This window comes from Bos taurus, chromosome 23 (genome assembly GCF_002263795.3).
Source record: "Bos taurus isolate L1 Dominette 01449 registration number 42190680 breed Hereford chromosome 23, ARS-UCD2.0, whole genome shotgun sequence".
Lineage (NCBI taxonomy): Eukaryota > Metazoa > Chordata > Mammalia > Artiodactyla > Bovidae > Bos > Bos taurus.
Window position 1 is genome coordinate 52,142,560 of NC_037350.1, and position 14,783 is coordinate 52,157,342.

General features: G+C 46.2%; 1 protein-coding gene across 9 annotated transcripts in view; it reads left to right on the forward strand.

Moving 5' to 3' along the window:
• EXOC2 (exocyst complex component 2) overlaps nucleotides 1-14,783 on the forward strand; it is a 122,966-nt gene that overhangs the window by 95,488 nt on the left and 12,695 nt on the right. The window contains exons 24-25 of one of the 9 annotated variants that reach the window (XR_003032016.2): nucleotides 10,283-10,375; nucleotides 12,780-12,883. The exons of 5 other annotated variants lie outside the window; for them this stretch is intronic. Coding sequence is in view for 2 of the 4 variants with exons in the window: in XM_010818595.4 (XP_010816897.1) it covers nucleotides 12,780-12,829 (50 nt within the window). In the remaining 2 variants the exon portion in view is untranslated. 3 more of the 9 variants (XR_814965.4, XM_010818595.4, XM_010818596.4) reach the window with 3 other exon arrangements.

Genomic DNA, 14,783 nt, shown 5'->3' on the forward strand with positions numbered 1-14,783 from the left:
GGCAGGGTAGGGGGGTGCATCACCAGGCTCTTCGGGTCTTCCCTGCTGCCAGGTGTGGACTGACTCAGTGTCCAGGTCTGGGGTCCTTCTCTGCCCCTCACATCTTCCCAGCCCACACTGTGAGTGATGATGGATGCAAAGTGATGTCATAGTTACCAGGGAGGTTTTTGTACAAACTGAGGTGCTGCTGGCCGTGTGGCATGGAGGTTCTGGTGCTTTCTTTCAGGCAAGCATCCTCTCCTTGGCATATGCACACAGCACTGTACCACCCGCCATTCACGTGCCATTCCTCTGGTGCCAAAACCTCTTAGAAACCAACACCCACTTTTACAGACTTTTCTAAGCTATATCTAGTTCTGTTCTCAGTGTAGTTTTGACTGGATGCCCAGCTGAACCTCAATCTCTCATAGTCATAGAGCGACTTTTCGTTTCTTTAAAGTTGACTGAAGTTTTGAGACCAAGCTGAGCAGCCACAATAGTTTGACTTAGTCCTCCAGAAGAATTTCAGTTACCTTAGTATTATCTTTAGAATTTTCATGTCCAATTTCATTTTTCATTTCAGAGCTGAATTTTGCAAATCATATAGGTACCTGTGTATTGCTGTAGTTTCTGACACTGTAGTAATTTTTTTTTTAAAATCCAGTTGATCACCTCTTTAATTTAATATATATCAGGAAAGATCGTTCTGGTTAGTTCTGAGTCACTTAACTGACTGTCATTTTTCTGTTATCCTCAGTTGTTAAGAGCTCTGAGTACTTGCGTTTGATAAGTTTTAGCTCAGTTAAAAATAATCTTATTTACAAGTACACTTGAAAGTTCAAATCTTAAGAACATATTAAATAAGAGAAGTAATCTTTCTTTAAATTTTCACTTAAATATTTCTTTTCTATCTAGAACATGTATGTTTACATATATTCGTAAAGGTAATAGATTAATTTAAAATCAACCATTTTTTAATAAGTACTTAGCCTATTTTTGCCTCAAAATGCTTTCCTGTTAACTGTAGTCATTGGAAGTATCGGGCGAGGGAAGACATCTGTGTGGTGGATGCTGTGAGTGTGGGGGGCCAGGTGGGCGGGGAGGGCAGCTGGCTGGTGTGGGACGCGGGGCGCTTCCCTCGTTCCCCGTGGATCCCGCATGCGGAGGCAGAGACCAGCCTGCAGCCGGTGCTCTTCATCCTAGGTGACCACCTCTTCCTGCCTGTAGATGCATTTCCACTGCCGTGTGAAGAGTATCTTGATTGCCTGTTGTATGTCTCTTTTTTCCCCAACACTTTTCTTCTAATACTCTTTTGTGATTTAACCAGATCCTTGTATTCCAGTGAGCTAATTGCACTTACCTCAAGTGAAGAACACTGGGGTGGTGGACAGGCTGCCTGTCATTTGTCTCATGAAATCAGCATCTCCATGGAAACACCCATCTCACTCCTTGTTAAACTGTGCACAACCCTAGGGAGAATCTTTTCCTGGAGTGTGTGGGGAGGTTTACTAAGTGCTGGGACAGCTCCTTGGATCCTCCTAAGAGAGGAGTAGTCGTGTCCCACATCAGAGGGGCGGAGAGGAGGGACTCTCACCCATCGCTGCTTCAGCCTGCGTGAAGGAAAGGCAGGAAACACCATTAGAATCTCTGGGCCCCAGAACCGGTGAAGGACAGTCGTCTCTCCTGACCTCACACTGATCAAAGGATAAGACAGAGGCACCAGCAGGCGGGGATGCGGGGGCCGCAGGGTCCAAGCGAGCCCAGCCCTCACCAGCTCCTCCTGCAGGTACCTGCTCTGCCCTCTCGCTGCCTCCCACAGGCAGGGCAGGGAGTGTAGAAGAAGGGGACAGAGCCCGTGCACTGCCATCCCCCCAGGGGTGGACGAAGGCTCTCCTCCCTCCCGCAGGGAAGCCCCACTCGGAACCCAGCAGTGCCAGGAGACACCGTTCTCCTTAAACCCAGTCTCCAGCCAGGGCTGGCTCCAGGCGTGTGGGCAAAAGATAAGAGCTGAGTTCAGCAAAGAAAAAGTTTGTTTTGTCCCATTAATAAAGGAGTTATTTCAGCATCCAAATATTAGTTCCTATTTCTAATAAAATAGCCCAGCCAGCCATTCAAGGGTCAGTTCACAGCACGTGTAGACCTAGACAGGGACTCAGCAGTGTCTCCCCTGCACACCCATAACTCCTCCCTCCCTCTGTCTCCTCCCCACTGTCTCCAGGCCTCCCTCCACGCCATCCCCACCTCTGTGCTGTGGCCTTCCTAGGTGCCGGTGTAGAGAAAACCTTCCCTAGTACATTTCCTCCATCCGTTGGTTGCTTAGTGGGAAACACCTTGGCATAAATTACCCAAGCCAGAGGTGACAGGGAAAACACACGTCAAGTAAAATACTAATTTACAGTTTGGCTTTTACCCTAATAGGTATTTTCAACAGGATATCAGATTGAATTATTTTTTAATTCAGTTTAATGTTGAAGAAGAGAATTTTGGTTGATTAAATAAGAAAACAGTTAGCAAAAACACGATGGGAGCTATTCATTTAGAAGTAATTAGATTATTACAAAATAGGTGTAACCCAAAGGTCTCTTGAGTGTCATTCCACCTTTCCAGATTGACTCTGAAGACCAAGCCTTGCAGAATTCTGAGGGCGCCTTTGTGAGCATCACATCCCTGGCGCTGTGCGTTAGGCCCCGTGCACGTCTGCTCTCGTCTCTAGCTTGGAGCCCGAGTGGCAGTGCCCGCTAGCCTGCCACGCTCTTGGCCGCCCTCCACAGGTTTCTCACGCCCTATTCTGCTTTTAACCGAAAGAGAGCCCAGTCGAGTGAATTCTACCTTTGAAGAGACATCCAACTCAGTGGTCTTTCCTGGTGCTGAACTCAGAGTACTTTTATCAATTCCTTGAACTGTTTTTCTTAATTTCATTTAAAAATACTGTCAGGAAGATTTTAATAAATTTGTATTTCATTTATTTATAGGAGAAAAGCAGTTTTATATTTTTCAAAGGAGGATGACCCTAGTCAGTCCTCTTTTTTTCAAATCGCACTTTCATTATTTAACTTTACTTTTTTCCCAGCCATTTTTCCTTTTTTATAAGCAGTTTACCGCATCACTGTCAGTGCTGTAAAACCGTGCAGTGCTTTGGACATTTGGTTGCAGCGTCTGCCAAGCGTTTTCAGTAAAGCTGAGTGTTGGCTCTGATGGTATCAATGTGAATTGCATTAACCTTGAGATGACCTATGGCCTACATACTTTCGTCATTGCATGTATTATCTGCTGAAGTATTTATTTTATTGTGTCTTAAACTGATAGCTCTTTGGCACCAGGGTAAATTAACGTGCTGTTGTGCAAAAGGCCATTGTTTGAACTTACTTTGGACATTCCTAGAGGTTGATCACAGCAGAACAGGGAAGCGCAGAGCTGACTTCGTGGCGGCTTCAGCAGCCCTGAGCTCACGGCCAATCCCCCGCCCTCTCTGGATGAAGGGTCGTTTCATCCACACATGGATCAGATAAGGATGATGTCTTTGAAAATGTAGTCTCAATGCTATTACCAGATCTGGGAAAAAATGTAACAATCCATTAATTTTATCAAATATCCAGTTGAAATAGGAAAGAACCTTTTGTATTCTATTACAGATTAATCACTCAAGGGATGGTGCCTGTAAGCTTAGATTGTACATGGCTCATCTCTGGGAATTTTGCCGCCCAGGTCATGAGCATCAGGCTAATAAAATGCTTTGGTTTAGCTCACAGGAACCCTCTGCACCAGGCCCCCTGTGAATGGCTGCAGGGAGGGAAAAATTCACACATGCCCTCTGGAGGCTGGCAGGAACAGGGAAGTGTTTGGCTTTACTCCCTCCCCTTTCAGTGTAGAAGGAGCCTGACTCAGGCAAGAAGGTTCTTTAGGGCATGAGCCCACCATCCTCTCGGTTTGCCAGCTTTCTGAATAAAGCCACGTTCCTTGTCCTGACAGCTCGCCTCTTGATTACTGGCCTGTTTTGCAGCAAGCAGTCTGAGCTTAGACTCTGGAACACAGTCAGTGTCCATTCTCATAAAAGTTGTTTAGACAGTTCAGTCAGATCAGGGCTCCTGTCAGGGTCTGTGTGTTGCTTTTACTCGCATGTCTCTGAAGTATTTTTTCCTATCTCTAGGGCCTTTTCAATCCTAAAGGAAATCAGTCCTGAATATTCATTGGAAGGACTGATGCTGAAGCTGAAATTCTTAATACTTTGGCCACCTGATTCAAAGAACTGACCCACTGGAAAACCCTGATGCTGGGAAAGATTGAAGGCAGAAAGAAAAGGGGGTGACAGAGGTTGAGATGGTTGGACGGCATCACCAACTTGGTGGATGTGAGTCTGAGCAAACTCCGTGAGTTAGTGATGGACAGGGAAGCCTGGCGTGCTGCAGTTCATGGGGTCGCAGAGAGTCGGACATGACTGAGTGAGTGAACTGACTGACGGCCCTTTCGTCAGCTTCTTTGTTGAATAAATCATGGTTCTACGGACGCTCTCATTTTCTGGAGTTTCCATGTTGTTTCCTCCTTGTGTCAGCAGCATGTTTCTCTGCTTCTTGTGTTTCCAAACTTACGATTAATGAAGTTTTATCAGTTTCAGGCGTGATTTTAATTTGGATTTTGTCACCAGGATGTCTGTAATGTTTGATTGTCTCCCTGTTGGTGATAGGATTGAAAACTGCATTCAAGTGTTATCAGCTCGCTCTACCCTTTAAAACGGTCAAACTTTTCATCTATTAGTTTTAGCACCATTGGTAATTGTTGCCATGATCTTTTATTTCCTAGTTGTTCAGTCGCTAAGTTGTGTCCGACTCTTTGCGACCCCATGGACTGTGGCACACCAGGCTTCCCTGTCCTTCACCATCTCCTGGAGTTTGCTCAAGCTCATGTCCATTGAGTCGGTGATGCTATCCAACCATCTCATCCTCTGTCATCCCCTTCTCCTGCCTTCAGTCTTTCCCAGCATCAAGGTCTTTTCCAGTGAGTCATCTCTTCTCGTCAGGTAGCCAAAGTATTGGCCTTATTTCCTTGGAGATTGCAAACTAATGATTGGTAGCTGGAGCATGAAATTAAAAAATAAAAAATTTCATCAGCGATTCGGTTACTCTGAAGTCCAGTTCATACAGGAAAGGCAGGGTAAAACTTGATTTTACTTTCTAATTCGTTCTCAGAATGAGTTGGTTCCGTCACCATTTTTTTTTCAAAAGGTAATGAAGATGTTTTCTAATCATGGCTTGAGCATATTTTTCTAACTCAGCTTGAGCATATTTAATTGAGTTTCAATTCATTATCATAGTGCTGCTGTTTTAGTAATCAAACTGTCCCCTCTCTGGCTGGGAGTCTTTGCACAGGGGCTCCGGGCCCTGCCTGCTTTCTGTGTCCAGGCCACACCCATTGAGTGCCCTCTCTTCCCAGATGTGCAGCCAGCCGTCAGTCGGGAATGAAATGATAGGAAATGGGGAAAAACTTGCCTCTGTCAAATTTGTCTTACTCTTTCTACGTTTGTGTCTGTCCTCCCTAGAAGCCCCCTTGCCTTTTGTAATCCCTTTCTCTCTTGTTAAACTGCACCCGGAAGTCCTGCACGAGCAGACGAGCGCTGCACTCCCTTTGGTTTCTTACGTCCCAGCAGTGCCATCGCTTCTGTTCAGTCACATCAGTGGCCCATTCCTTAACCACAGGTTCCTGCCTGTCAGGTCCTGCCAGGCTGTGTCCCCTCTGGTGTTCGGGAAACTGCATGGACATCTCATAATTGTGAGTCTGCAGAACTTCCGTTTCTAGGTCCTGTGAACAGTGTCGGAGGTTTTTTCACTCACTTCACCTGATTTTGTCTAATGACCAAGAGTCATTTTCTAAAGCGTGTGTACGCCGTGGGCGATGGCGGGGCCCTCGTGCACATCCTGCCCTTTGGGCACTCCTTGCTGCTTCCCAGCTGCTCGTCACCTCCTGTGACCTTAGCTGCTGTGAGCTCGGTGCACACTCTGAACTTCCAGGTGTTGTCTGCAGACGGTTCTGGGTGAGGAGTTTGAAAGGGCACCAAAGGGTCTGCCCCGGCTCAGCCCTCCAGCTCAGCGCACGACCTGGAGGCTGGCAGAGGCCGTGGCCCAGCGTGCTGAGCCGACAGCGGCACTGGCCCCTCCGTTTGTCCACAAACCCAGCCCGTGAGCAGGCGGGCACCCCCACGCGTCCATGGAGTGGACACCGCGGCCCAGCCAGGAGCACTGGCCCGTCATCGAGCAAGCCTGGCCTGGCTGTTGCAGCCATGCTGTCTCCACTCAGATTCCTCCTCAGAGCCAAAGGCGTGTGCCTGTCCTCCCAGTGCTGCTTGGCGCTGGTCTTCGACTCAGCGTCGGGTGTGGGTTTCCTTGGAGCGCTGTAGTGCCCCTGTATTTGGGGGCCCAGGTGTGTGCGTAGCATGGTAAGAAGACAACTCCAGATTGTTGCTCTGACCTGAAAATGGGGACAAACGCTCCCTTTCCCAGTTGTTTAAAACATGCCCCACAGCAGAAAGGTAAGGTTCAGATGACTCCAGTTGTTGTATTTTGACTAACAAATTAGGTCACCATCAAAAGTGTTTTAATAAATTAGTGGTTAACAGACTCTGAAGGACTGAAGTCACGGTAGTGAAACTGAGGACAGACTGACTAAAGGAAACCCGGGAAGCTTCCGGTGCACGGGTGTGTGTGTGTGTGTGTGCGCGCGCGCGTGTACATGGTCTCCTCCCTTTACTGACGATCGTTGATGACATGGTGCAGTTGTTACCTCTCCCACAGAACTAGGGAACCTTGTCAGCACACCACTTCCACCTCCCAAGACAGCCTTACCTCCAACCGTGGTGCAGACGTTTTGATTTCAAAGGGAGCAAGAGAAATTACAGAACAGCCATGGGTAGACAGATCTGAAGACTCAGTGTGGAAAGGGTAGAAAGACATTAAGGACAGAACTTTTTTCATACTTCCGTATTCACTTCCACTGCCTGTGTTCTCTCACCTACCTTCCTAAAGTTTCTGTTTTGAACTTCGCATTTCCCTTTGGTTTCTGGAGTGGGGTGGGTCAGTCAGGGCCCCCAGTTGCTGTCTTCTAGGCAGAGCTGCTCTCCTCTGTGCAGGAATAGCGATGACTGTTTCTGGAGGGTTTGCTGTGAACCCCAAAGTGTGTCGTGTCATTTAAGTTGTGCATGAGCCTTCCCCACCGCTGGCTGGGGGAGAATAGCCCCGAGCCTCTGCTAGCTCGGCTTCAAGGCTTCCCACGCTGAGGTCTCTTGCAGGGCGTGCTCAGGGACGCCTCTTCACCCTCACTTGGCATTTCACTCGGAAACTGCGAAGTTCACTGGTTCCAGGAGAACACCAAACCACGGAGTGGTCTTTGGATGTTTCACCCCCTCTGACCTGTCACAGCTGGACCAGAAATGCCAGCTCTCTGTGTCTCTCCCAACTCCAGGTGAACTTTCGTGACTGTCTTCTCTTAATAATGAGCCAAGAAAGCCAACCCCTGACTATTTTGAGTATAGCTTAACAGCCATTTTGATGGCCCTTTATTCTGCACATTCTGGTGGAAAACTTGTGTGTGTTTTAAAGCAGCGTCTCGAGAATTTCCTGGGAGCCCACGATAGAAAGGAGACTTCCAGGCCGGCCTCCCTCCCTGAAGCCGAGGATGCATGGCTGACAGAAGCAGGGCTGCTCTGTGTCTCAGCGCAGTGAGCCAGTGCTCCGGCAGCCCCCCGTCTCCACCACTCACATGGGGCAGCGGCACAGCTTACCCCACAGTCAGTTGGGGATCAGGTGTTGGTGACAGGGCACCACAAATGCAGGGCAGGTGTCCTCCACAGGACACCTGGAAGAGACTGAAGAAAACCTTCATGTTGTGCAGGAAGGTACTTGAGTAAGAGTTTTCTTTTGGATCGTTTTACTTCAATTTTCTGTTAATATCTCATACTAATAAAGTGTTTGAGTGACAACCAAAGTATATTCACAAGCATGATATATTTTAAAATGCAGTTTTCAGCTTTGCAGTTGCTTTCATTACTGATTGCAAATGGTGTGACAGCCTGTGATTACAGTAATAAGGACCTGAGATGTACGTGGAGTGCATGTCACTCTGAGCAGGTTTGTGTATTGAAGGAGAGATGATGGTAGGCTTTATGAAACCACAAAGACACTTTCAGGGACTTCAGATGTGATGGAAATGAAAGGTACACACCTTCTTATATTGCACGGTTGGGTTGTGTTAGTGAAAAGAAAAATTGGTGTATGTTCTTAGATTTTTTCCTCTTTTTTCCTTTGTGCTGTGGCTTTTTCATGTTATACTAAGGAAAATAGGTGCAGAAATCCTTTTTTTTTTTTAAACTAGAGCAAGTGCTCCTTTTGGACACATTCATGAGTCTGTATCCACCTAAATGGCATGTAGACTGCTGCTGACATGGGTGTTTGGGATGCAGGGTCGCTCTGCTCTCCCCGGGAGAAGGCTGGCAGAGCCGGCAGAGGCAGCGGTGTGCTTGGCAGAGGCCCGCCCCCTCCCAGGACGTCCCCGAGGGCAGCGTCTCTGCACCGGCAGGCGGCGTCTCCACTGCAGCTCTGCCTGAAGTAACTGGAAGCCGGAGACCAGTCAGTGCCCATAGCATGGAGTGGGCACGCGAGCGTGACGTGCTCATCCAGGCAGGGAGACCCGTCCCGCCCGAGGCCAGACTCTGACGTTGAAGAGAGCCTGGAGTGTGGCGTGCTGCTGTGCGTTCCCTCCCCTAATGGGGAGTGCAGGCAGCAGGGCCACCTCCCAGTCCTGGGCCCACAGGGACGAGGTCCGGGAGTGTCTGCGGGGAGCAGGCTGCCGCGTCTCCATCAGGATGCTGGTACAGGTGTGTGTGGGAAACAGGATTTACGTGCTTTCCTAGGTGCGAGTTCTGCTTAATTGGAAAAGGGGACAACTCCTACTTGAGACTTAGAAACCTTGCCAGCAGAACATCACAATTAGCAAATGGCCATTGGCGCTGTTTCCAAGCTCACATCTTGCCGTGGTGCTTTGCATTCTCTCCGCTCTGATAGCCACAAGGTCAGGGTCTCCACGGCAACCGGCCAGGCCTGCAGCCCTTCCTCACAATTACTCTTCTCCATATTCTGACTCCAGAGATCCCTTCTGATATAAATGAAGACGAAGCTCCAGGACAATTCTTGGCTTTCATGGTTTTCTGCCTTTGATTTCCTTACAGCTCCTCTGTCTTTGGTTTAATAGCAGAAACTTGGCCTAGTTGGACCTTGCTTCTTAAAATGTGGGCGGAACGCGGTCCTGAGAATGGCGCTGTGTGCTCTGCTCACCATGCCAGCCCAGCACTGGAAGCAGAGCTCTCAGGGCCAGGCCACCTGCAGTGGCCACACAGCGTCCTCAGCCGCGGCCGTGGCTCAGATGGTGGGGCTGCCATCCTGAACCAGGCTGTCAGGCTCCAGAGCCATGGTCTGCAGTCCGGCTTCCATCACAAGCATTTATTAGTTTGATTTCCTTTGAGGTCATTCTTGTTGAGGGCTGGGGCGGGGCTCCTAGAGATTGTGAAATCTGAAGATTCTACAGACCTTTATGAAGTATATATGTAACTGTAACACCTCACAGTGTGAAACAAAACACATTTGTGTGCATAGAATGAGTTCTATTTTCCTGTCACCTTTATATTTTTAATTTTTAATTAAAGGACAATTGTTTTCTAATGTTGTGTTGGTTTCTGCCATGCAGCAACGTGAATCAGCCATAAATACAACATGTATCCCTTCCCACTTGGCCTCCCTCCCACCCAATCCCACTTGCCCCCTAGGTTGTCACAGAGCACTGAGCTGAGCTCCTTGGGTGATACAGCAGCTCCCCACTGGCTGTTTCACACGTGGCTGCGTATGTGTCAGCGCTACTCTCTTGATCCGCCCACCCTGCCCTCCCCCTGCTGTGTCCACAGTCTGTTCTCCATGTCTGCATCTCTATTCCTACCCTGCAAATAGACTCATCAGTACCATTTTCCTAGATTCCGTATTTATGCGTTAATACACAATATCTGTTTTTATTTTACTTCACTCTGTATGACAGGCTCTAGGTTCGTCCACCTCAGTTCAACTGATTCATTCATTTTTACTTTTCTAATTGAAGTTGCCTTCTAATGGAAACATTTTTTCCTGCCAAAAGAAGAAATTGAAACAAATAAAATTGATTTATGTTAATGTTATATTAAATTTTTATACCTTTAAGTCTAAAATTCAGTACCAGTTTTGAATGTTGAAACGGATATTTCACCCTAAGTGTGTCGCGTTCTATACTATTTTAGGTCAGAATAAGCTCGCAGACTCTCTTACACTCAGGTTCTGACCTTGAAATCGGACAGACTGTGACTCCCTTGCCTGTACTGGAGTCTTCAAAGGTAAAGTCTGCCTCTGAAGTTTATGAAAGCTAAACTCTTACGAATATACATCTTCCTAGAAATGGAAAAAATGAGCCATGAAATAAATTTACTGTTTCTTTATGGATGGTGATATTGTATGTTCTGTTTTCATAGGACAGAGTTTTCTTATTCATATTTAAAAACTAGGAGATATGTTCAGTCCAGTTGCTCAGTCATGTCCAACTCTTTGCAACCCCAAGACCTGCTCCCTGTCCATCACCAATTCCCGGAGTTTACTCAAACGGATGTCCATTGAATCGGTGATGCCATCCAGCCATCTCATCCTCTGTCGTCCTGTTCTTCTCCTGCCTTCAATCTTTCCCAGCATCAGGGTCTTTTCCAATGAGTCAGCTCTTCACATCAGGTGGCCAAAGTATTGGAGTTTCAGCTTCAACATCAGTCCTTCCAATGAACATTCAGGACTGATTTCCTTTAGGATGGACTGGTTGGATCTTGCTGTCCAAGGGACTCTCAAGAGTCTTCTCCAACACCACAATTCAAAGGCATCAATTCTTCAGCGCTCAGCTTTCTTTATAGTCCAACTCTCACATCCATAGATGACTACTGGAAAAACCATAGCCTTGACTAGACGGACCTTTGCTGGCAAAGTAATGTCTCTGTTTTTTAATATGCTGTCTAGGTTGGTCATAACTTTCCTTCCAGGGAGCAAGCGTCTTTTAATTTCATGGCTGCAGTCACCATCCACAGTGATTTTGGAGCCCCAAAAAATAAAGTCTGTCACTGTTTCCACTGTTTCTCCATCTATTTGCCATGAAGTGATGGGACCGGATCCCATTATCTTTGTTTTCTGAATGTTGAGCTTTAAGCCAACTTTTTCACTCTCCTCTTTCACTTTCATCAAGAGTCTCTTTAGTTCTTCTTCACTTTCTGCCATAAGGGTGGTATCATCTGCATATTTGAGGTTATTGATATTTCTCCCAGCAGTCTTGATTCTGGCTTGTGCTTCATCCAGCCCAACGTTTCTCATGATGTACTCTGCATATAAGTTAAATAAGCAGGGTGACAGTGTACAGCCTTGACGTACTCCATTTCCTGTTTGGAACCAGTTCTAACTTTTGCTTCCTGACCTGCGTACAGATTTCTGAAGAGGCAGGTCATGTGGTCTGGTATTCCCATCTCTTTCAGAATTTTCCACGGTTTATTGTGATCCACACAGTCAAAGGCTTTGGCATAGTCAATGAATCAGAAATAGATGTTTTTCTGGAACTCTCTTGCTTTTTTGATGATCCATTGGATGTTGGCAATTTGATCTCTGATTCCTCTGCCTTTTCTAAAACCAGCTTGAACATCTGGAAGTTCACAATTCACTTATTGTTGAAGCCTGGCTTGGAGAATTTTGAGCATTACTTTGCTAGCATGTGAGATGAGTGCAATTGTGCAGTAGTTTGAGCATTCTTTGGCATTGCCTTTCCTTGGGATTGGAATGAAAACTGACCTTTTCCAGTCCTGTGGCCACTGCTGAGTTTTCCAAATTTGCTGGCATATTGAGTGCAGCACTTTCACAGCATCATCTTTCAGGATTTGAAATAGTTCAACTGGAATTCCATCACCTCCACTAGCTTTGTTTGTAGTGATGCTTCCTAAGGCCCACTTCACTTCATATTCCAGGATGTCTGGCTCTAGGTGAGTGATCACACCATCATGATTATCTGGGTCATGAAGATCTTTTTTGTACAGTTCTTCTGTGTATTCTTGCCACTTCTTCTTAATATCTCCTGCTTCTGTTAGGTCCATACCATTTCTGTCCTTTATCGAGCCCATCTTTGCATGAAATGTTCCCTTGGTATCACTGATTTTCTTGAGAAGGTCCCTGGTCTTTCGCATTCTGTTGTTTTCCTCTATTTCTTTGCATTGATTACTGAGGAAGGCTTTCTTATCTCTCCTTGCTATTCTTTGGAACTCTGCATTCAAATGGGTATATCTTTCCTTTTCTCCTTTGCTTTTTGCTTCTCTTCTTTTCACAGCTATTTGTAAGGCCTCCCCAGACAGCCATTTTACTTTTTTGCATTTCTTTTTCTTGGGAATGGTCTTGCTCCCTGTCTCCTGTACAGTGTCATGAACGTCCATCCATAGTTCATCAGGCACTCTGTCTATCACATCTAGTCCCTTAAATCTATTTCTCACTTCTACTGTATGATTGTTAGGAATTTGATTTAGGTCATACCTGAATGGTCTAGTGGTTTTCCCTACTTTCTTCAATTGAAGTCTGAATTTGGCAATAAGGAGTTCATGATCTGAGATATATTAATTAAAGACCCCCCCCCCCAAAAAAAAAGTGTTCTGAGAAAGAAAATAGAAAATTGTAGAGACCTATTTATTCATTCATATACTACATTCGTAATGTATTCTTTTGACCCCCAAGCATTCATTTGGAAATCCCAGATACGTCAAGAAAGAGCGAGTTTAACATGAAGACCTGGACCTGACGCCGTCCTCTGCTCCAGCACAAGTGGTTCTGCTGCACAAGGTTCGAGCCTTTCCAACTGACAGTGTTGATGCCGTTTCTAGTTGCTTCTGATAGGCAGTAATTTCAATAATGTGTCTTCGCACTGTAATTGAATAGATGATTTACTTGAAAAGAAATACCCCAGAGTTCTTTCATGTAATGTTTCAGTTTGACCAAAAAAAAAAGTACATTGTGGGATATTTATAGTATTTTTCAATCTATTTTTATCTGTAGACTAGGACTGGTAACTGATTTAGGGCACAAGGGCTAAAAACAGGAAATGTGGTTTATAAAGCAGGCAACCTCTCCAGAGTTTCCAGAGTCACTTTTGTTACTGACTGAGTGCAGCGTTTCAGAACAACACGAGGCAGGGGTGCCTGAGACCAGCCGTGTGTTTACCAGGAAACGCCTGGGGAGAGCTGGGCGTGTGCAGGGGCACCTGTTCAGTGCACGCAGTGTCTGTCTGTCCACTCTTTCTCAGACACTCCATTCTGTCGCTCTGAGTCTTATATAACAAAGTAAATTTCCTTTGACCTTTGTATTTTGCTTGAATTTTTCTTACAGTGTTTTGATGGAAAGTTTTGTCATCATCATAGTTGAGAAGCACATATTATGGTTTTTATTAATTATAGTAAGTAGAGAATCCAAGTTAAGAAAGTAAAAGAGCATGAGGAAGTGGGGGTTTAATTTTGAGTAGCCTTTTCAATTTCAGGTTGGCAGAATGGATCAAAACCTTTGACTCAGCAGTTTCACTTCTGGAAGGTACCTGAGTAAATTATTCTCTGAGAATGTAAGGACCGGGAGCCTCGTGGTAGTGTTTATGGTGGTGTATACTGAAAGGTAGCGTGACTGCCGAGTAGTTATGAGTAAGTAGAAATAATGTAACAACCTAGAATAAATAGGATAAGTAAGTCACGGCACGTCCACAAAGAGCCTCAGCAGCCAGTGAAGGTGCGGGCAGTGTGTGCACACCAGCACGGAAGGGTGCGTGGACATCAGGGGAAGAAGCAGCAGGACTCGCTATTTAGGAAAAAAATCACATTCATAGGAAAAGATCTAGAAGGCACACCATGCTAGGGAGAAAGATAAAGGGGAAGCTGACTGGACTTTTATTTGTTATTAGGAAAACTTACAATTCTTTGTCTTCTTTTCAGTGTGTGTTTATTTAATATTTTCAAAACAAGAATATAGGCTTGATCAGTCCAAAGTTTTCACTATTCTGGTCTTTAATGTGGATACTCTCTAGAGAGGTCTGCCTAGCCATTTGTCCAAATTATTATAGGAAGATTCAAGTCTGCCTGTATAACACTTTTTAATTGAAAAAAACAGTCCCCCGTATTTCAAGGAAAACCTGAAGCTTCAGTCACCGCGTGCCCCTGTGCACCCGCGTTTCAGGCTATCGCTGAGTGTTGTTCCTAAGGGAGGTGCAGAGGGGCTCTGCTTCCTCTCCACCTGGCAGGGCCCGTCTCTCCACAGACAGTGCTGAGGGGTCTCGTCAAGCAGAGGCGCTCTGTTTTACTGCTGCAAGCGGTCCTGTTCCTGGCGCCTGCTTTCCTGAGGGCTGCTTCCGAGACCACTGAGGAACTCTCCTGTGCACAGTGGCCGTGTCCCCAGGGGCATGAGGGGGCTTTGTTTTTTGTGAGTTTGTTCTTGAGGCCACTCTTGTGTCCCCAGCACATGGAACAGAGTCTGGCAGGTAATAGTAATAGGCATTCACTAAAAATTCTGGTAGTTATTCCAAAATGGTGTCCTCCCTATTTGATTAAAACAGGAAACCAATAAATACAGCTAGAAGAGAGACTTCTTTTCCACTTTGATGTATGAAAAGCAAGACCTTCGTTTTTGGCAAACATGTCCTGAGATCCAGGCCCCTGTATGAGAAGCCTACCCTGCCGGGGGCCCAGGGACTCTTGCCCAGAA